At 37.9% G+C, this 23,365-nt stretch overlaps 1 protein-coding gene across 2 annotated transcripts in view; it reads left to right on the top strand.

Moving 5' to 3' along the window:
- Positions 1-23,365, top strand: part of Mipol1 (mirror-image polydactyly 1) — a 264,233-nt gene that overhangs the window by 213,599 nt on the left and 27,269 nt on the right. For both annotated transcript variants that reach the window (XM_051146465.1, XM_051146455.1), the window contains one exon: positions 12,813-13,043. In XM_051146465.1, the coding sequence (XP_051002422.1) occupies positions 12,813-13,043 (231 nt within the window). The remainder of the gene's footprint in view (positions 1-12,812; positions 13,044-23,365) is intronic.

Consider the following 23,365-nt stretch of genomic DNA (forward strand, 5'->3'; position numbering starts at 1 on the left):
CCAAATTTGACTCTCAGCAATGCCATTGATTAGCTATCAGAAGGACAGAGTTAATAAGTAACTTTAAGTATTACAGAGTGCGCTACATTCTTGTCAAACCTTTTCTCTGAAGATGGCCTTAAAAAAAAGTCAGTTACAACCGGCATTCACCCCACCAATGATTGCACAAGCACAGCTCTGGAAGAAATAAAGGCCAGGCAAATCAGTTGAGCACTGCTTAAGCAATCCTTCCCAGCGACTGTTGTCATTGCCGCTGGACTTTAGAACCGAACATGTTTACATTTAATTAGAAAGGACACACAGTTTACAGCACAGTAGCTATCAATATCGGATCAGAATTGATTTCCGCTTTCTCTCCAGTGATTGCTTCCTTCGAGCTAATTAAAAAAGGCATATAACCAAATGACTCACACAAAACTTAAAGCAAAGTAAACAGTATTCCCTGGAGAGCCAAACAAAAGGAAATGGCGTTCATCCTGATTATTAGCTAAAATTTTTAAAGAATTCTGATGGCTATAAATGTGTTATAAGTCGTGTTTCAGCGTTATCGGACTGGCGATATGCATGTGTTTCCCTTTGAAGAAACCTCAGCGAATTGCTTTGCCTGATACCTCAGCGCTAGAAGAAACAATGGCCTTAGCTTTATCTTTATAATCCCTAAAACGTAGAGATAAATCAGGCTGAGGGAAGAAGCTTGGGCTCACTTTGTCAGTCTGTCTTCACATAAAAAAAAAAGAAGCTAATTTCCTTTTTAGTAAGGGACATAAAACATATACGTTATTTGCTAAAATTAGAGACCATCCAGCTATGAATAACTACCAGGTTTTTGACAACACCACAGGTAAATCATATAGAAATATAGATAGTAGATACATGATTGTTTCTTTTCATTTTCTCATCTGTTAGAGTCCGGCATTCAGTCTCACTAACTAGTATTATGCTGAATATATAAACTTCTATGAAAATATTATAAAAATCAGAAAAATAAAGGAAAATGGGAGAAAATTAAAGGTCGTCCCCCCCCCCCACACAGGCGAATCACTTCTCAGCCCTCTCTGTTTCTCATGTATGGTATCTGCCTGTATGCCACATCTCCCTTGGAAGGCCATCACCACACAGGGAAAAACAGAATGATTCCTATTAAATACAGCCCTTCAGAAATATGAGGTCACTAATTAATTTTCAAGTGTTTAGTAAGCATTCCGCTGAGTACTACAGATAAAATGGTGAGTAAAACCTGTGTAAGATAAAGACGTGCGTGTAACTCAGTGATGGAGGGCACTCTTAGCATTGAAGCGGCTTTGGGTTGAGTCCCTAGCTCCCCCCAAAATAAAATAAAATAATAAACCTAAGATTATATTCTTGTCTCTTTTAGTTGCTGCTATACATTATATTTGTGTTTGTGTAGTTGTTCAATAAACGTTCAGTGAGTGGCCTCTTCAACAATTGTTTCACCACAAGCATGTGTTCACCGAGCCACAGGCAGGTCTCCCGAAGCACAGCAGGGAGACTTCTGAAATGGAGGTGCTGGTGCTGTGCTGTGCCTGCCACTGGACTCCACAGCGCTCCCAGGTAGACTGAGAGCTCTTTACATCTTGGGCTTCTGGTTACTCTTAGTGCTCACAAAGCAAGCAGCCTGTGACCGGCGTTGTATCCTACATGTTTAATGTACTTTCTAAATATAATTATGACAGGCTTAGACACTTCAAAAGTTTCTTATTAGCCATTAAGACACAAGAAGTAAGAACTGCCTGATCTGGAGTATAAGTAATCAGGAATCGATTGACTGAAAAACACTTTCTAGGTAGTAGATAAATATCAAATGGCTAAAAGTGGGTGATTTTGTTTTGGATTTTTTTTTTCCTGATACATGCTGTCTATTCAGTGTGATACCATATGAGAGGGTTACCTTCTAAATTCTGGATCCTTGATGGAACAGCAACCACAAGCCATCCCTCCAGCCCTAAATTTGTATTTCTTAAGGAAACTCATATACAAGGTGAGGCCAAAAAAATGTGTAGGCAGGATGGGGTCAGGGTTCTAAGGAAATTGAAAACTATTTGTCCTGACTGAAGTTGTATGGATATATAATTGCATGATGAGAAAAGAGCTGAGGAGTGATCAGGGAGGTATACATTACTCTTTGTGCTTTAGAAAACCACTCCAGGCATGGGACGAGGAGCAGACTATTATACTAATCCACCTTAAAAAATACAAATATCCTATGTAAAGATAGCAACAATCAGAATGGAATAAAACTGAATGATGAATGCGGGGTTAAGTGTAAATGAGCATAAATGATTAGATTGTAACTTGAGAGATACATATTAAGGATGGTACATTAGTTTACAGTTTGAAGATGAAAGAACATGACAGTGCCGTAGAAAATGAAAGGAAGAAAAAGCTCATTGGGGACGGGTTTAAAAGGACATCGTGAGTTCACATCCAAGACATTGTGTGGAGGAAATTTAGAGTAGACAGTTGGCAATGTCTTCAAGCTGTATGTGCAGATTTTTGGTGCTCAGTGCAGCCATCTGTGCCCGTGAGGAATGTGCCACTTTCTAGATGATTAACTGAAGGAGTGACAATGAGGTGATACAGGCAAGATGGGTAGGAAGAGAAGGCACCAACAGTCAAAGGGCAAGAGGAGGAGGAGAAGGACTCTCTAGGAGACTTGAGAGGCTTTGGGAAAGTAAACAGAAGCCAGGATGAATTGAATTGCAAAGCAGGGAAAGAATGCGTTTCCAGAAAGAATTGGCTCCAGATAGGAGAGCTAGATAAGGCTTGAAAAGAGCTTTATGTTGAGCAAAGTCAGTAGCACACTGGGCCCAGCACAGATTACAGCACCTTGAAATGAAATTGAGGTGAGGGCAGCAACCACAGCTTGATTCTAAATAAAACTTTCTTAAGCGGGTCCTAAAGAAATCCTCTTTTATGCCAAACTATAATATCTAGAGAAGTTAGTAACTCTGAATTCTGATATGTAACAACACAAATCTTCACGCATATCCTGGTTCTCCTAACTAAAAATGAGTTCCCGAACTTTGCTCTGTTTTGTAGACTTAGGCTGTAGCGTGTTCCCATCTCACTCAGCTGAGATCCAGTAGCTGAGCCATTCAGAACAACTACAGCTTGCCTGGGAGAGAGGCAACTCTGATGAGTAATAGCAACCCTGTTAATTAGCTCCTTAGAAGACCACATAGCTAGAGCAGAATCTTAAAGCAAATCTCACTACCGCCCTTTAAAATCTTTCAGTAAGCATTCCGTTTATCTAAATAAAGACCAGATTCCTTACACCGCCTATCTCTAGCCTCGTTTCGATGGTCTCTTCCCAGTAGCCACACTGCACTTCATTTAACTCATCAGCATCCCTTCTTTTCAACTTTTGCCTATACGTCACTACTTTTCTGCATCTCACAAGTTTTGGTAAATTGTATCTTCATTTTTACTTTGTTCCAAATATTGTTTGTTTTTTTTTTTCTAAATTTCTTTAGCCCATAAACATTTAGAGTTTTGTTGTCTAACTGCCAAATATTTTTTCCGGCCATGTTTGGATATTAATTTATTGTTTAATCCCATAATGGTTTAAGAGCATATCTTATGACTTCTGTTCTTTAATTTTGCTAAGGTGTGTTTTGTGGCCCATGCTACCATATAGCTTGGCAAATGTTTCACCTGAGCTTGATAAGAATGTGTAATCTGTGTAATCTGCTGTTGCTAAGACGTATTCAAAAATGCCAACTCTGTAGGTAAATGATGGTTTCAATGCCTACTAATTTCCAGACAGAGCAAAGATCTAAACCACTGGTGAGGACGTGGAGAAGGTCCTTTTGGAGGCTGGGATTATAATCTGTAGCCATACAGGAAACAACATGGAGGAAACTAACAAACTTGGAAACAGTTGTCTGTCATTGGGCAGATAGATAAAGAAAACATGGTACATGTGTGCAATGAAATATTGGTCTGTCATATAAAAAGACTTATCTTATTATTGATGACAACATAGATGAGTGTGGAGGACATTACAGTAAATGAAATAAGCTAGACACAAACAGATAATGCAGTATACTCTCGTTTACTAGTGAAATCTTAATATCAGAATTCAGAAGCAGAAGATAGACTTATGGCTACAAAGAGAGTAAAATTTTAGATGGATAATTTGGATAGATGAATTCTTAACATAGTTTAAATACTATAACTACAACTTAAAACACTTGAAATTTCCAGAGATAGGAGATCTCACTATTCTCAAAGTCACTGAAAGGAAAAAATTACTTAGAGAATGGCCTACTTTTTTGAAGTTGCCTCTTTTATGTGTGGTGTGTTCTTGATGAATGCTTATCTTTTCATATCTACAAGATTAGTAGTGACAGTCCCTGCAGCTCCTTGCATTGGTGATAGGTACTTTCTCTCTGCTTTTTTTTTTTTTTTTTGCTTCTGTTCTTTCTTTCCACATTGCTTTGCATTTGTTTCACTGTTTTAAGGTTCCTGAGGAGGAAGGCTAGAGTGCTGAGTTAATGCATTTCATGTTTCCTAATGTGTGCATTTAATGCAGTAACTTTGCTCTCAGCACAGCTTTAGCTTTTCCCCATGAATGTCTGTGTGCTGCACTCTTGTCCCCATTAACTTCTGTGTTTTCTTTAGATTCTCTCGGGAGCTCCTGTTTCACTTGGAGGGTATTTAGACATATCTTGTTTAGTTTCCAGGTGTTTAGTAGTTTTCCTGTTAACATATAAAACCTAGGGAGATGGGGCTAGAGATAGAGTTTAGTGGTAAGGAGCTTTGGCTGTTCTTCCACAGAGAGCAACACTTCAATCCCAGCACCTCCGTGACAGCTCACACCCATCTGCAACTCCAGTCCCAGAAGATCAACTTCCTTCTTCCATCCTCCACTTTTACTGCATGTATGTGATGCACATACATCTAAGCAAAACACGCATACACGTAAAGGAAAAATAAATAGTAAATAAAGGGAAACTAGAGTGACATTAGCTTTCTGTGACTAATGTCTGAGTTGATTCCTTTTTTTTGTTTGTTTGAGAATAAGCTATGCATGGCTTTAATTACTTGAATTTCTGAAGTTTGTTTTGTCACCCAGGATATTGTCTGGCATGGTTCTGGGGACATTGGAAAATAATGTGTGCCTGTCTGTTGTGTATATCTGTCAGTATTACTTATACGCTAGTGTTCAATGGTGTTGAGTTATGCTGTACTATTAGGTTGTTTTGTCTAGTTAAGGGTATTAATTGTTTTACATTATAACACGAAAATATTCTCTCTAACTTTAACATTTTTTAAATGAAATCGGTTACAACCAGGAGGAAGCAACAGTGACATCACCATGCTGTCTGTTTATTCATGAAACCTCTCCGCCCACGAGCTTAGCCATGCTGAATAGGGTTTCTTCCCTCTGTATGTTATTTAGAGTTGAAGCCTATTCTAGTACAAGCTAATTTCTTCAAAAATAAGTAAAATAAGCTATAGTTTTCTTGAAAGGGCCTTGTATATTAACTAATGCAATTAACCAGAAAGTAAAAGCAGGCATTCACCTCTCAACAAGGTAGCGCATACTTTTGCCTTTTATACTTTGCTTTGGTTTTATTTACTCTGTAAAACAAGCCAAGCCTGACTTTTTTTTTTAAAGAATGATTTAAGAATGTTATCAGTAGCTGAATAAAGGTTGAGGAAACTGGTTTACTTCTCCTAATTCATGAAAAACCTGTAGCAACAGGCACTTGTTTTCAACAGTGTTTACAAAATAGTTGAGTATTGCATTATATGTTGTACAAAGTCAACTAGATATAAATCGTATAAAAATTCACAATAAGAATGCGTTTTCTTGGCCAGGACTTGGGCTAAGAATTTTTACCCTTAAAGATCAGAGGAAGCTTTGATCAAGATATAAAGTGAATTTTAATGAGTGAATGAATGAATGAAAAAGATTTTTAAATCTCTATTTTATTCTCTGTTGAATTAATGAGATTTTTGTCATTGTTTTGGAGTTGAAAAAGTTAATTCAGTAAGGGAAATATTTTCCCAAGGTTTCACAGTAGAGGAGAAGACTAAAACTTTAAACACTGCAAAGTGACATTGGAGGAACAAAATGACTCCAAGTCTAGAAGTATTCGCTGCACTGAGGAAATGCTTCAGTGGGTAAAGTACTCCCTATACGTGCTCGAGCAGCTGAGTTACAGTTCCCAGGACCTCACAAAGCCAGATACAGTAGCACCAGTGCTCCTCCTGGGGCAGTTTGAAAAGCAGAGAGGATTTTCATGGGACATGCCCCTTGGCCTAGTCTCCAGATATAAGTGAGTATATACCATTTGAGTCTTTCTGCTTCTGGCTTAACTCACTCATTATGATCATTTCTAGTTCAATCCATTTGTCCATAAATTTCGGAAATTCCTTGTTTTTAATGGCTGAGTAGTATTCCATAGTGTAAAGGTACCACAGTTTCTTTATCCATTCTTCTAGTGAGAGACACTTAGGCTGTTTACTTATCAGGAAACTGGCATAGAGGGGAGGACATCCTATTGGGACTCTAGGTGAGAGAAGCATGGGAGAATGGAAAAGTTGAAGGATCCAGAGGGTCCTAGAAACCTACAAGAATAACATCATGATAGGCAGATCTGGGCCCAGGGATCCTGCTCAAACTATGGCACCATCCAAGGACAGTACATGCAGTAAATATCAAACCCCTACCCAGATCTAGCCAATAGACAGGACATTCTCCACAATTGAGTGGAGAGTGGGGACTGACTTTCACACGAACTCTGGTGCTCCATATTTGACCACGTCCCCTGGATGGGGAGGCCTGGTGGCACTCAGAGGAAGAATAGCAGGCTACCAAGAAGAGACTTGATACCCTATGAGCATATACAGGGGGAGGAGGTCCCCCTCAGTTACAGTCATAGGAGAGTAGGGGGAAAGCGAGAGGGAGGAAGGAATGTGAGGATAGAAGGGATGGGATAACGATTGAGATGTAATATGAATGAATTAATAAAAAAAGAAAAGTAAAAAGAGAGAGAGAAGCAGAGAGGATCTGGTCTCTCTTACACAGTAGTGAATGACAAAGGGACCCTGCCTCCAGTGAGCACAGTCATTTGAAGCTGTCCTCTGACTTCCATGCACATGCCATGGCATCAGTACAAATGAACACACACACACACACACACACACATACCACACACACACACACACACACACATACCACACATGCACTCACACAAACATTTAAACAAAAGAACTATTAGTCTATATTACCTCGCCTCTAAATTTGTAAACCCAAACTATCAAATAACAGTTTATATAGATCACACTATTTATTAAGCAATTATTGCAAGATAAAGTATAAACTGAAGTGTTAAGTGCTTATTGTAGGGAGGTGAGTGAAATGCTTTCCTCAGGATTTTAATAATATGCATGGAGAAAGAGAAGACATCAGAAAAGTAACATCAAAATGGAGAGTAAATGAAAATGTGCGAATACACAAGTACTACAGCTGAGCCATGTGCACCATTACAATTGAGCATTTGACAAGCAGGAAGCAGATGAGGAGAACATACCACATGAAGATGCTGTTCTGTGTCTTGGGCCTGAGCATACTCAAATGCTTTAAGCTGAAGAATCAGAGTCCAGGAAGATTCTAGAGCTGTGGACAGGAGACAACCAGGAAACACCTAAAGAGAGGAAAAGCACTCCACAAAGGAAGTCTAGTTAGGTAGTAGCACGTGACCATAATCCCAAGCCTGAGAGGACTGCAAGCTTAAAAATTACTTGGACTGTATAGCAACTTCCAGGCCAGCCTAAAACATGCCAAGAATCTGACTACAAAACTAAACAAAACCAAAGTCTATTGCATGCCACTTACTGGAGAAGTGCCCACTGAGATATTTTCTTCTTGATCCTCCATTATATTCAATATAGTCATCTGGAGAAAATTTAAAATTTAAGAATGTGAAATAGTGCTATGTTAATCTTCTCATTGCTATGACAAAACACCTGAGAGAAGCCACTGAAAAAAATAAGGGTTTGTTTTAACTGCCCACATCCAAGAAAGGTGTTCCCAACTCCATTAAAATTTCCTGAAAACATCTTTGCAGATAAGCCCAGAAAATTGTCTTCTACGTAATTCTACACTCTGAGAAACTGATAGTTGAGATTAACTATCAGAGGTACTTTGTCATGTTTTAGAGTCTCACTTTAGTATTGTAGAATATTAAATCATTAAGGTTATATAATTTCAAAACTGAAACATGACTTGAAATTTTATTTATTGCATTGCCTTCATAGCAAACAGGAAATAATTACAGTCCTATGTGACACTGGTCATGTGCTCTGAATTTCTGTGAGTGATTCAAGGACTCTTCTGACCTTCTATCATTTCTTCTTACTATAACTTGGTTTATTCCCATGCTATTTAAGGGTCACTAAGTTGTGATGCTTCTTCAGTGCTGAAAATGCATCTGGAAATATAATAACTTTTAAGGAAGATTATATACAATAGGACTCCCTGAATAAAGCTAGACAGTAGGGTCCTAGTGTCTATGTAGAGTAGCACATTAAAGACAAAAAAAAAAAAAAAAAAAAAAAGCACTACCTTATTTTTTACTCTCCCTATTTTGGGTTCATATAGGAAAATTTCTTTAGGAGTATAAACATTTTAATTTTAGGTTTTTAATTAATATGTACTTCTTATGAAATAAAATAGACCTTAAAATTACATTTACCTAAAATTAATGATATAATCAACAATGAAATATTAGTATATTGTCAGTGGGATGTAAACTACAAAATAAGGAGGAAAGCACTACACTAAGTTTAACGAGTACAAGAATATGGTTAAGAGACACTAGTGGATAAAACATCAAAATTTAAACTTTAGTTTCCAAAGAGGATCTATGACCTTTGTTCACCATGGGTTTTGAGTGAATTTATAATAACAATACCATGTGTAGCTCCCCTCTTAAGAAGTGGGTCTCTAATCCAATCAGAGAGCAGTTGGTTGCCCTCATAACATTCGGGCCACTATTTCTCAAGTGGGCACATCTTGCCTGATGAGTTGGTATTATAGTCCACAGCGTTCACAACTAGGTAGGTTCATGGATGCCTCCCTTCTACCATTCCCCACTGACTAAGTAGTAGCTTAGTGCATTGTAAAAGCTACTTAACAGAGAACATTCTTGAAACTTAGTTCTAGCTCCATTTTTTATATCATACAACAAGGGTAGGTAGTATATTCAACCATAGGTTCTTATGACCCTGAGTTATGATGGGCAAACAAAAATAAAATGGCAAGAGCTTATATTGTGTAGGGAACCTCATGGTCCATTCCTGATCAACATCTCATAAGAATGTGTAACAAGGTGACAAATATGGGTCCAGTTGCATTTTTTTACACATAGACCTCCAGTTAGACCAGCACCATTTGTTGAAGATGCTATCCTTTTTCCATTGAATGGATTTGGCTTCTTTGTCGAAAATCAAGTGACCATATGTGTGTGGATTCATATCTGGGTCTTCGATTCGATTCCACTGATCAACCAGCCTGTTGCTGTGCCAGTACCAAGCTGTTTTAATTACTATTGCTTTATAGTACAGTTTGAGATCAGGTATGGAGATTCCTCTGGAGCACCTTTTATTGTACAAGATTGTTTTAGCTATTCTGGGTTTTTTGTTTTTCCATATGTAGTCCAGAATTGAACTTTAAATGCCTTTTAAAAATTGTGTAGGTATTTTGATAGGGATTGCATTGAATCTGTAGATTGCTTTTGGTAGGATGGCCATTTTTACTATGTTAATTCTCCCGATCCATGAGCAAGGAAGATCATTCCATCTTCTCAGGTCATCAATCTCTTTCTTCAGAGTTTTGAATTTTTTTTCAAACAAGTCTGGCACTCAGAGGAAGGACAGCAGGTTACCGAGAAGAGACTTGATACCCTATGAGCATATACAGGGGGAGGTAATCCCCCTCAGGAACAGTCATAGGGGAGGGGAATAAGGGGAAAAGAGGAGGGAGGGAAGAATGGGAGGACACAAGGGATGGGATAACCATTGAGATGTAACAAGAATAAATTAATAATAAAAAATTTAAAAAAATAATGTGTAACATGCCTGATGATTAGTTACTTGTTTAATAACCCATAGTTTTTTGGAGGAGCTCTTTTAACCCATTCAGGGTGTTTCCACTTCCCAATGTGTGTGTGCGTGTGCGCGCGTGTCCACATGTGTGTGTGTGTTTGATTATAAGATAGTAGCTTCCATTGGCTTTTTCATATCATCTTCATTTTCTAATAAAAATGGTCTCTCATGTCTCCTATCCTGCCACCTCCCCTCCACTCCCAGTATTACACCTCCCTACTTTTTTTTCCATATGAGGTCTTTATTTTTTGAATTATTATTTCTTAATTTATTTATATTACATCTTAATTGTTATCCCATCCCTTGTATCCTACCTCCCTCCTGCTTTCACCCCATTCCCCTCCTCTATGTCTGTGACTAGGGGGACCTCCTCCCCCTGTATATGATCATAGGGTATCAAGTCTCTTCTTGGTAGCCTGTTATCCTTCTTCTGAGTGCCACCAGGCCTCCTCATCTAGGGGATGTGGTCAAATATGGGGCACCAGAGTTCGTGTGAAACTCAGTCCCCACTCTCCACTCAGCTGTGGAGAATGTCCTGTCCATTGGGGTGGATCTGGGTAGGAGTTCGACGTTTACTGCACGTACTGTCCTTTGGTATTGCCATAGTTTGAGCAGGACCCCTTGGCCCAGATCTGCCTGTCATGATGTTCTTCTTGTAGGTTTCTAGAACCCTCTGGATCCTTCTATTTCCCCATTCTCCCATGCTTCTCTCACCTAGAGTCCCAATAGGATGTCCTCTCCTCTGTCCCAGTTTCCTGGTAAGTGAAGACTTTTCATGGGACATGACCCTTGGGCTAGTGTCCAGATCTAAGTTAGTATATAAGAACTAACAATTTTTTTAAAAAAATGAAGCTTGGAGGGTCTCAAAGGTTTGTCTGGGGAAGCAGCTTTTAGACTGCAACTTCTCTGATAAGTAGAAGTTTGTCATGCAAATGCATGGAAGGGAAACAGTGCAAACAAATGCCTTGGGCAGGAAAAGCTTTCTGTGTAAGAAAACTGGTTGAGAGTTGAAGTAGAAAGACCGTGTGATGAAGAGATAGGTACATGTGGCAAGCACAGAGGAGTAATGCTCAAATGCAAGGAGGTGGGGTGGGGCTGTGGGTTCAACTGCAGCCTCTGTTAGGGGGCTGGGATTGATTAATTTACGTTACTCTCTTTGCTTGGATTTTTTTCATTCATAAAACAAGGACAGTAAATAAGGCTATTCACAAAGATTGTTTACAGGCTTAGTGAGTTAAGATACATAATTTGCTATTTTTAGGATATTTTTTAGGAGAGTGCATGAGTTGCCATTGCAGGATATTAAATGAAATCACCTTTAAAAGATCACTGTAGCTACTGCTTCTGCTTGATAACTTCCTGATGGAAGATGAATGTTTGGGAGGCAATTTGAATAATGAGTAGCCTTTTTGAGCTAGGATGTAAAGGGTCCAATCACATATCTACCTACACATCATTCTAATTTTACACGGGATAACCAATTGACCAGAGTTTAACAACAGTCTCTATTGTTAGGGATTAATTTAAATCCTGAAATGATTTCTCCCTGTATGTCAACTGTCTTTGTTCCTATGTGATACCTACCCCGCAGTGAGAACGCTATAAAGGCTTATCTATAACTTGAAAAGAAGAAATTTATAATCACCTTCATCTGAACAGTTTTAGACGAACCACCAAACCAGTATTAGGCCAGTAGCGAAGTTCGTTGACTAGCTTTTTGCAGCTTTAAGAATTATATTGCTTTCATTCATATTATCAATTTGTGTTATATAGCTCAGTGGTTGTATTTCCAACACTCAGTCGACATTTCCTTTGTATGCATATTCTGGAATGATTTTATTTAATAAAAAAAGAACATCTCCTATGTGGATTTTAAATTTCCCTTATTAAATATTTATATTTTCAAAATGTCTTTATTTAATTGAGTGAGGTGCTTGGTGCCATTTCAAAATAACCTCAGGTGGTGGGTGTAATGACATATCAAAGATCTGACCTTTAGCATTTTAGGATTCTATTTGTCTGCATTTTCTTCTGCATTCATTTAGTCTTAATTTATATGCTCTTTCTCCATATCACTTAATGAGTAGATGTATTTATTATAAGATTCATTAACCATAAAAATATATATCTGGGTACATTTCATCTGACTGGTGACTTTACTCATTCATATTTCCACTGTGGCAAGTGGAAGAGCCTGCGCATGGACTGCTGGGAATCTGCGCAGACCTCATTCCTTCCCACTTAGTGCTTCCATGGGCCCTGCACCTTCTACACTGATGTCCATTCTCATCTCCTGTCTTTGCAGTCAGATTATTATACTTTCATTTACTTGGAAATACTTTATTTTCTAGTTCTGTACTATTCCTTTAAAAGAAAATTGAATGTAATATTTACACTGACATAATTAAATTAACATTTTACAGTATCTTTCTGTGTGCTTTGATAGCATAGATAATCAGTTGTCTGCATAACTTTTGGCCTAGTAGCCGACTTACAGAACAATGATCAATTATAATAATAATATGTTATAAAACTATTTACATTTGCCCATTTAAGTATTTCTATATTGATTGTTTTAGAAATGGGGATTTTAAATGAAGTTTTTTTTATTAAAACTAATCATTGAACTATCAGCCTACATTATTTGTATTTGTATTTTTATATTTTCTCAGTTTACACAAATCGTTGTCTCAAGAAGAAAACTTGAAAGATCAGTTTAACCGTGCTCTTAGTACCTATGAGGAAGCCTTAAGGAACAGAGAGAGCATGGTTTCCATCACTCAGCAGCAGAATGAAGAACTGGCCACCCAGCTTCAGCAGGCTCTGACGGAGCACGCAAACATGGAGTCACAGCTTCAGTGTGCTCTGGAGGCCTCCCAAGCAGCCAATGAAAAGGTGCAGACGTAAGTAAAGGAAAGGATCTGGCACTGATTTTAAAAGCATGATTCAGAGAGAGAGAGAGAGAGGGAAGGAGAGAGAGAGAGAGAGAGAAAGAGAGAGAGAGAGAGAGAGAGAGAGAGAGAGAGAGAGAGAGAGAGGAGCGCTTAAGTACATTTCACTTACAAGAGCTGATTGTTGAAATTAATTCTCGGCTCTTTTATTCTGATTTCCAACAAGGCCTAGGTGAAGTAGCATCAGCTTTATTTTACATATTCTGTTTATTTTATTGCCACAAATTAGGTAGTGTGCATCTTCATTATGGTTCTATGAACATTAGTCTGTGCATCCTGGGGGATTTTTAGGAAGGTTATTCTCTGGAAAGACAATGAATAAAACTATGTAAGATGGTTGGCCGTAGTATGCTCTATGCAGTCTAGTTTTTCACTGTAATAAATTCTTTGAAAATATGTAAATTCTTTTATGCAATATAAAATGTGAATGAGTTATCTTCTCCTCAAAACCAAACCTTTTGGATAGATGATAAATAATAATCTTTCCTTTTTTTACTACCTAAAAATTACTCTGCTGTTCATTATATTGTTGGCAACTGGATGAAACTATTCTCTTTAAGATTAAAAGTAATTTCCTAATATCAAAGTTCCTGGCACTTATTAACTACATTCTTATTATACAACTGATATACAATCATGATAAAAATAAATATTGCTCAGATAATTAATATAATGTTTTTATTTTAAAATGTAGACTTTGGATTAAAAATGTATATGTACTTGAAGTTTATTTTGAAACCTTATGCCAATATTCACAGTGATGTGCCTTCTTCAGCAGTGGTGTTGGAACTAGATGAAGTAGGACAAGCAAAGCTGTTAAGTAATGCATGCTACATATTCCCTTCTCTTGCTGTCTCACTCTGTACTGCACTGCCTATCTCATGCCTCAGAGGGGCTCTGCCTTTTCAAGAACAGATGCCTTTCCAAATGTTTCTCTCGATGCCCTCCCTGCCAGCCTCCGGGAGAATATTGTTCATCCTATGAGAGCCAGTGCAGCACACGGAATAGGAAAAATGGGTTTAGTGGTTAAGTCAAATAGTTCTGGATTACAATCGCTGCTTTCCTACTATGTGTGTCCTTAAGACATGTACGTCCTAAACCTCTACATGATGCATCTCACCTACTGAGTGTCAAACAAATGTTGGGAGAACTTGTGTTTAAAGGCTTAGAAATTCATAAATACTGAGATATGGCTTCATTATCATATAATATTATTTCACGGCTTATTAAGCTTAGTGAGCACTACATTTACAAAAGCAGTAAAGTCTTAGAGTGTTTTTGTATTTGAACCCTCTTTGTCTTTAGGGCCACACCATTCCTTCCCGGTGTCATTGGGACAGGGTTATATAACTTCATTTTCCTGTCCTGACACTTCTCTGCCTGTTTTTACTTTACCTCTTTTGGGGAATATGTCTGCTTTAAACATAAATAATAATTTATTTGAAGCTTAGCTCTATGAAGTCATCAGAAGCACATTCATTTATATGACTTTCCGCCACTACCACCTGCTCAGATAACGTCCCAGTCAGGGTGTCAGAGCTCACTCGCTAGGGAGTTCAGCTCCTAAGCCAGGGTCCTGTCTCCTCTCTGGCCAATCAGCTCCTCCTCATTCTCCTTGGTTCCCATTTCAATGTATGGGCTTCAGCAAAGTCAGCACTGCTCCTGGTTTCCCTTTTACCTCCTGCATTCCTTTTGTCACCAGTTCCTGCTACTGCCGGAAGTCTTCCTCCCCCTCTGCCCCCTTCATTAGTTTGCCACATTACTTCAGCTCCCCTTCATTCCATGATCCAGACCATGACAGTGATCACAAAACAATCCTTCTTGCCTGGAGGACTCTCAAGCTTGCCTTCCTGCTCTGAAGGAGAAACAAGATAATATTAAGAATTTCTCAGGCATCCTGTACTCCCGACATGTTAAAGTACAAACAACTTAGCATGCCATCTGAAGGCCTTCCCTCTTTGTTACAGTATCATCACTTCCCGTGGCCACACATTTTACATACACACCTGGAAGCTTCTTAAAATACATACATGCCTTTGGCTACATTGTGTAAAGCTCTTGTTACTCTCTGAAGTACAGCCTACTTATTACAGCCCCTGTCATAAAGCTCTAAGTGGTGTTCTACAGGTGGTTTCTGACTTCCTTTCTCTGTCTGCAGAGACAGCTCAATGTTTAAGAACATCTATCTTTCAGAGGCCCTGGGTTCATTTCCCAGCACACATAGCAGCTCGTAACGACCTGTAGTTCTAGACCCAAGAGAGCCAACACCCTTTTCGGGTGCATCAAGCACACACATGGTCCACAGACATGCATACAAGCAAAACAGTCACACACATAAAATAAATAAATCCTTAGAAAGTTTTTTTGTATTTCATCATAATTTTCATTATTCTTTTCTTTCCCTTTTAAATTTGAGAAAGGATTTCTCTGTGTAGCCCTGGCAGTTCTAGAACCTGCTCTGTAGACCAGGCTGTCCTTAAATTTGGAGATCCTCCTGCTTCTGCCTCCCGAGTGTTGGGATTACAGGTGTTTGCCACCACTACCACCCAGCTATTTTCACTATTCTGAGTCTGGGCCTTTATTAGCAGTCTTTAGTCATTTCAGTGTTATAATAATTTTGAATTTTTTATAATTTATTTAATTTACTCAGATTACAACCCAATCGTTATCCCATCACTTGTATCCTCCTGTTCCTCCCTCCCTCCCGCTTTCACCCTATTCCCCTCTCCTAGGTCTATGACTGAGGGGAAACTCCTCCCCCACTATATAGTCCTAGACTATCAAATTTTGAATTTTTGTTCCACTCTGTGCTACTCTCTCAAATATCCAAAGACACAGGCACCACCTTCATACTCTGTCTCCAAAGCCTTGCCCAGATGCCATCTGTAAAGCAGACATTCCAAAAGCACTCACCAACAAAAGCATGCAACCCTTGACTGGAGAGAACAATGAAAGAAAGTCAGCGCTGGCCAGGTCAGGAGCACATAGGGCAGGCTCATGTGGACTCTGACTTAGACCCTAGATGTACAATCTTCTCCCAACCCAGGTCACTTATAGAAAAGAAGGGCCTTCATTGTTGATCCTGCCTACTTACGTGCAGCACACATCTTCAACTCTCCAAGGAGCTGGGGTCTGATGACCTGATTATAATACTTGAGCTAACCAACCATATCTATCAAGTTTAATTACATTTAAAACCCAATAGCTTCAATAATACTGAAGAGAGATCCTATAATATTGTTAGCTATAGAATTTAAATTTTATTTTACTTTGGTTATAAAAATGTTTAATATTTTCTGAAAATTTTAAGTTTAAAAGTACTTCTGGATAGAAAAGTTGTATAGAACTATAATGTTTACTATGACTTATAAATAATTATAAAATAAAAGTCAATGGACGCTAGACCTCATTGCCCATTTCAAAGGCAAGTAAATGGCTCAGTGGTTAAGAGCATTTGCTGCTTTTCCAGAGAATCCAAATTCAGACCCCAGCACCCATGTAGGGCAGCTTATAACCACCTGTAACTCTAGCTGCATAAGACCTGATACCTTCTCCTAAACATTGCAGGTACCTGAATGGGTGTGGCTCACACACACACACACACACACACACACAAATAAACATAAATATTTTCATCTAAAATTTCAGTAATGGAAAGCCATTTCTTTGGGTGAAGCCATTTCTTTGAATTCTTGCTGATTCTATGTGTTTCTGTTTTAACATGTGTGATTTGATGACTTAACTGTTCAATTGGTTTTGATAGATAGGCTGTGTAGAGAAGGGCTGTGGGGAGGTACAGGGAACTAAACAGCAGGTTATGACCACAGAAACTTGGTAATGAAAATGTCTTTTAATAGTTTTTTCTAGGGGCCACTTACAATTTTTTACTAAAGAGAAAATAGACATACTATTCCAGTAAATGGTTCTTTTTCTTGTTGTTGTTTTAGTCTTGTTAATCCCATTTTCTTTTGAAGTAAAATGATATAAATGCAGATTTAACAACATTATGGCTTACTATTGGATGGGATTTGTTTTAAGTAACATTTATTTTTTTTGTAATTTTTTTCAGATTACATACCACTTATTAACACCTCACTTGTATCTTCCCATTCGGCCCTATTCCCCTTTCCCGGACCTCTGACAGAAGGGGACTGTCTCCCTCACCATCCGACCACAGCCTATCAGGTCTCATAGGGATAGCCTGCTTCCCCCTCCACTGTGTGCCTCCAGGCCTCCACCAAGGGGAGTGAGAATTTGAGTCACACTGATGCTGTGTGCAACATCTTATGTTCTATCTGTAGACATATACTTCTGGTGGCCCTAAGCAAAATTTCAAAAGATTTTTAAGAAACAAACTTTTCCCAACTTAGCCTGCCTGAGCTTTATGGACTTAAAATAATAAGGTGAAATGGTCTCCCCAAAGATCTGCATTTTTGCATTCAAATAATTTTTGTCATATATCATCTGTACTGTAAGCCAGATTTACAACAATATGATTCAGATTCACTCATGGACTATTACTCTATGGTGAATAAATCAGACAAGTGGATGTAAGAACTTTTCTTTTAAAAAAATTTAAACTAATTTTCAAGAAAAGGTATCTTAGCTCTTCAGCACTTTCTGTTCAACCTTTAAAAAAAAAAAAAGAAGAAGAATCAATTGCTTAAAATTTACTTGATTTCTTCTCGTTTAAATTTATAGGGGTATCAAAATATCAAAGATTATGATAAAATATTTCACTTGATAGCTTTTTAAAGTGTCTTTGACCACAGCATTCTGCCTTTATTTGAGTGATACTGACAGGGAAAGAAAACATATAAAGCTAACAGTCTTTCCTGCCTCTTAGCCAAACAGCAGTTTCTAGGAAGAAGTTTATGCTACAAAGGAATTGTGAATTCTCAGCCTGATTTCCCTGCTGATGAGTAAGCACTGTGTGCAATTCCCTTCAAAGTGTCAGGGGAGTCACCACAGTGTCACACAAGGGCTCTTAGCATAGAGCAAACAGGCTTTCCACAAACTCGGCTGCTTAATCTGTTTGCAGGTTGAATTATAAAACGGGATAGATGCCTCTGCTTCTGGGAAGGGCAGCTGAGCATTTCCACAGTTTCTTGATTTAAAACAAAAACAAAAACGGCCTACTGTTTTCATCAAAAAACTTCCCTACGCATTTTAGTATTGGTACTGACTCTAGAATCTAATTTTGGCCCTAAGGAAAACTAGTTGTGCAAAAATATTATTAAGTAGATTATTGTGAAAAAATGTCTGAGCATTTTTTTAATTACATGGTCTCTTTAATAGAAGGTTTCCTTGTCAACTTAGCTGTGATATGGTCCTTATAAACTCTTGTTTGGAATATATTAATTCCACATCAGCATTAAACATGTATTAATATTGTGGATGCTTGTGAACTGAATCAAAGAATAACTTTTACAAATTCTCAGCTCACAATACAGTGAAAATTAAAATGTAAGATAATGTTTAAAGTTGCCTTGGATGCGTTGGTATGGATAATAGACTAGAGAGCATTAGTCTTAAAGTAGCTCTTTAAATGTGTTTACTGGTTGAGGCTTAAAACTTTTCTGGAAAGATGCATCCCTCAGTGATAGCATTTTCTCATGCTCACCCAAATCAGTACCTTCTAACTCTGTATCCCATTAGATACAACTTAGCTGTGACAGGCATGTGGAAGATGTGCTCAGATGACTGCAAAGTCACTGAAAGATGCTGAGCATCCAGATATGCTGGCTCTGTTCTTAGACACATGGTGTGGTTTTGTACAATGTGAGGTTCAGAATTTGTGTGTTGTAATTTTTAAATTACCTGAGTACATATTTAACTTGCCAAACATACAAATCTTGTTCTCCATAAAGCAAGTATATGTTTTATTAAAATTACCAATTCCAGTATATATTTATATAATGGAGCACCCTTCTCACTCAAGTACTTAAAGTAAGTTTCTTTAGATATACTTTCATTGTGTGCATCTCTACAGATGTTTAATTGCATTCATTTATTTTTTTGAAACTAACTAATTTGGGCCACAGCTTACCCTTTAGGCAATTTCTCACTCGAACGTGAAAAAGAAACATAATTTTAATCTCTGGCTTTCTACTTTATACTATGCAAGGATTAATGTAGGCTTATTAGGATTGGCTCCTAACCCAGAATCAGAGTCCAGTAGAAGAGAAAGTAAGACAGGAGCTGACTGAATCCAAGAATCTCTCCTGTCCCGCCTATGACAGTCCCATAATAGTCAGCCTCACAAAGACTCAGCATGAATGAAAGCACCAAGCAAGAGGCTAAATTATATCACGACTTCTGGCATTTGACCTGCTTCTTAATTTCGGAAGCTATGTTTCAGCAGTATAGGCATGTGTCATAGAGTTCAGCTAATATGCATTTATGCATACTAAAATAGATAAGCATGTTTCAGGAAAACACAATAGAAAGGAATAAAAGAAAAAAGATCAAAAGACTCAAAAATGAGAGGTCCACAGATGCAGGCATTGTGTTTTTTTTTTTTTTTTTTTTTTTTTCCTCTCATTAATCCTAGTACCACAGTGATTTAAAAAAAAAAAGTCAAAGACAAGATGAGTCACCTCGGGCAATTACAGAACCTACTTATAATCATGTGCATCTTGACTAGAAATTAGTAGGCAGGAAAATGCAACAGGAGTTTTTATATCTAGGATGAAATGTGACTCTCACATTAATGTCTACATGTAAATGTAAGTTCTTCCTAGCATCATTTTCCTCAATTCTGTTCTCTACTACTTTACTTTAAATGGTCTGCTTTGCTCCTGTGTGTGTCTATAAAATTAAAAACCTTTCTTGAGCATAATTTAATAGTTGATAGAAATAATAAGTATAAACTGCTTTCAGTTTTCTAGAAAATTGTTGCTTAATGAAATTAGTCACTGTTACAGAGAGGGGTAGAGCTATTCTAGAAATTAGATTTTTATTTTTTCATCATTCCTGTTTGGATGGTGCTTTATTATATTTAACATGCGTGGTGTAATGGATCATTGTACTTACATTTGCTGTAACTCTCTGAACTTCTCCTGTGCTTTTTTTTTTTTTTTTTTTTTTGCCTTGAACAAATATACTGTGTAGTGTTAGTACAGAGAATGCATACATGTACATAAGTCAAACTTTAGTTTGCCTATCATAAAACCTCATTGAAAATCTGATATTCCTAAACAGTCATTTAAATTTTCCTCACAAACTCGGTTTGACTGGTGAGTAAGTGTAAACTTCGTTCGAATTCTAAGATTCTGTAGCTGACCACAGCTTTCTTCTGGACACAGACATTCCCAATAAATCCATAAAAAGAAAAAGTCTGTGCTTGATTCAATGTGGCTTTGATGATGAAATCATGAACACGTTACATACTTAAATTTATATTATTTTCTTATGGACATCACTGTATGTTCTTAACCACGCAGCCATCTACCTCTGCAGCCCAAATTGTTATAAATTCTTAAACTCAACAGAGATAGATTTTCCCATCTATTCTTACCCTAAGTAAAGTATGATAAAGAAATCTTTATATTGCTTTATTGTATGTTTCTATGTAACAGCTGACTAGAAACAAAATTTAAGATTCAAAAATTAGCACTATAAATGATATTTTAGAACTTAATGTTAATTTTGTAGGGGGTTTTGGTAGTCATACAAACTAGTAATAGTTCCTAGAACATTAAGATATTTTACTTTTTCTTCTGAAGTATCCTAAAAGCATGTATAAGCATATGCAATTTCTCTTTATATTTTCAGGTATAAGATATATCAGAATAGCAAATAGCATTTAATGTTTTCAAGCATCTTCCTTAAGCTGATCTGCCTTCTAAGCTGAGTTGTGTGTTTTCACATCCGCCTTCCAAGTTCTCTACTCCTGGCTCTCAGAGGGCCTAATCTTTCCCAGAGTGATGGGAGAGGCACAGTTCAAGAACAAGAATGAGTCTCTGCATAATCACAGCACAATGTGAGGTGACCCTAAGACAGAGAACTGACCAGATACACATATGGGCTTTAGGAAGACTTTCTGGTGCTCTTTTCTAACACAGCTGTGAGAAGAATGTGGCTAAGACCCAATACTCATTCTTGAGTAGAAGTGGCAAAGGAGACCATGAGGAGAAGAGAATTTAACACATGGGTGTAAGAGAGTCCGGCTTCATTGATGCGATCTGAGGGGAATGCCTAATGACCACAAGAATCAAACTTGGCAATGAAAACACAAAGCTCTTTTCATTGATTCAAAGGCAGACTCTAAAGCTGCAGATGGTCACCTCCAGCCTTGGCTATTCAGTGTGCAGTTTTATAAAATGGCACTTTGGTGAATACTAATAGATCAAAACAAAGATTTAATAACGTAAAGACGTGGTTTTAGATGAGTATACAGGTCAGTGTCTCCAAAAAGCATAAAAGTACCTATTACGTGTGGGTCGAATGTCTTTCCTTTTCCAAGTTCAAAATAAATATAATATTTAACATCCAGCTTGTACTTTGTGTTGCGTAGTTTGCATTATGAAAATGAGACAAAATCGGGGCTTATATGTATGCCCATCAATCTCATGAGTTCTGTTTGAGGTCTCAATTTACAATGCTGATTAGTGTCACCTGTTAATATTCTATGTCGCTCAGTTGGTAGATACAGATATGTTGCCACTTGACAGGAATGACTCAGTATGACTAAAACAGTAGGTCATACATGTATGTACATGAAAAGAATTTTGTCTTACCTTTGGGGGATGTAGAAGAGATGTTGTTTAGTACGTAAGAAGCCTTCGAACACTGACCCAGTCTTGAAGTTATACTTTTGCTTGTTTTCACTTGGCATTATAAAATCCTAGAAATTGAGCACTTTTCTATAATAAAGAATAATCTTTATTCCTGTTGACAAGTGTTGACTTGTCACTTGTATTTCTATACTAGAGGCTCACTTTAAATTAAAATATGCTTATTTTTTTCCCGTGGTAACTTTGTGACCAGATTTAGATAGTCTATAAAGTTCTAAGATTAAACCCAAACAACTGAAGCCTTATCGAAAATAAGCTTAGAGTATAACCATAGCTCAGTGATACTTTTCTTATTTCTGCTATTTGGGAAGTAAATATAACTGTCTATATCACAAAATATTTTATGTAGCGGTGATATATGATAAACTAATGGACTAGAACACAGCTTCACATCGACTAGGAGCATCAGGGAACTAGCAGGATGCTGACTTGCTATCGGCCTGCTACGTAAATTGTGTTTCCTCTCAGTGTTCTTATCCAGAAGATGAAACCAGTGGGTTGCTTGCTGTACTTCAAAGCATAGCTAAAGAATCAGATAGGCATATTCATATTCATATTCATAGTAGTTTAATAAAGAAAATTGTGTTCCTACCCATTGGCTAGATCTGGGTAGGGGTTTAAACTTTACCGCCTGTATTGTCCTTGGCTGGTGCCTTAGTTTGAGTGGGATCCCTGGGCCCAAATCTGCCTATCAGGAAGGACAGCAGGTTACCAAGAAGAGACTTGATACCCTATGAGCATATACAGGGGGAGGAAATCCCCCTCAGGAACAGTCATAGGGGAGGGGAGTAAGGGGAAAATGGGAGGGAGGGAAGAATGGGAGGATACAAGGGATGGGATAACCATTGAGATATAACAAGAACACATTAATAAAATTTTTTTTAAAAAAAGAAAAACTCTTTTGTGCAGAAAAACATCAGTTGTTATTTTAGGTATAATAACAGAATTAGAAAGTCACCCTTTGATGACCCTCAGTAAGATTAATTCAAGCAAAGACAATCAGTCTGGCAATTAGGGGAAAGGCATTATTGTGCTGGTGTGGGATGCAGGTCTGCAGTCCCCCTATCTGGAACACTAAAGCAGGAGCATCATGTCTTAAAGGCCAGTGTGGGCAACAGAGTGAGAGCCTGATCCGCAGAAGCAGTGCACACAGAAATTTAGAATATTAAGGATCTTTGAAATAATTAGGGATTTCTTCTTAAAATACACTATGAGAATGTTTGTGACTTAAGTATTCCTTGTGGTTTGGGGTTTGCTTGCGATTATTTGTATAGTGCTGGCGGGTGGAATCTCTAGGCTCAGGCATGCTGTGTTCTGCCATCCAGCTTCATCCCCATCCGCGTCCACAGGCCACATGCAGCTCCATTAGGTTCATAAGGCTGTAAGTGCAGCCCAACACAAAATCATGCACTTCATTTAAACACCAGGAGGGATAATTTGCAAATTTTTTGATGACTGTGTGATTCCTAAATGTGA

The sequence above is a fragment of the Acomys russatus genome, chromosome 1 (genome assembly GCF_903995435.1).
Source record: "Acomys russatus chromosome 1, mAcoRus1.1, whole genome shotgun sequence".
NCBI lineage: Eukaryota > Metazoa > Chordata > Mammalia > Rodentia > Muridae > Acomys > Acomys russatus.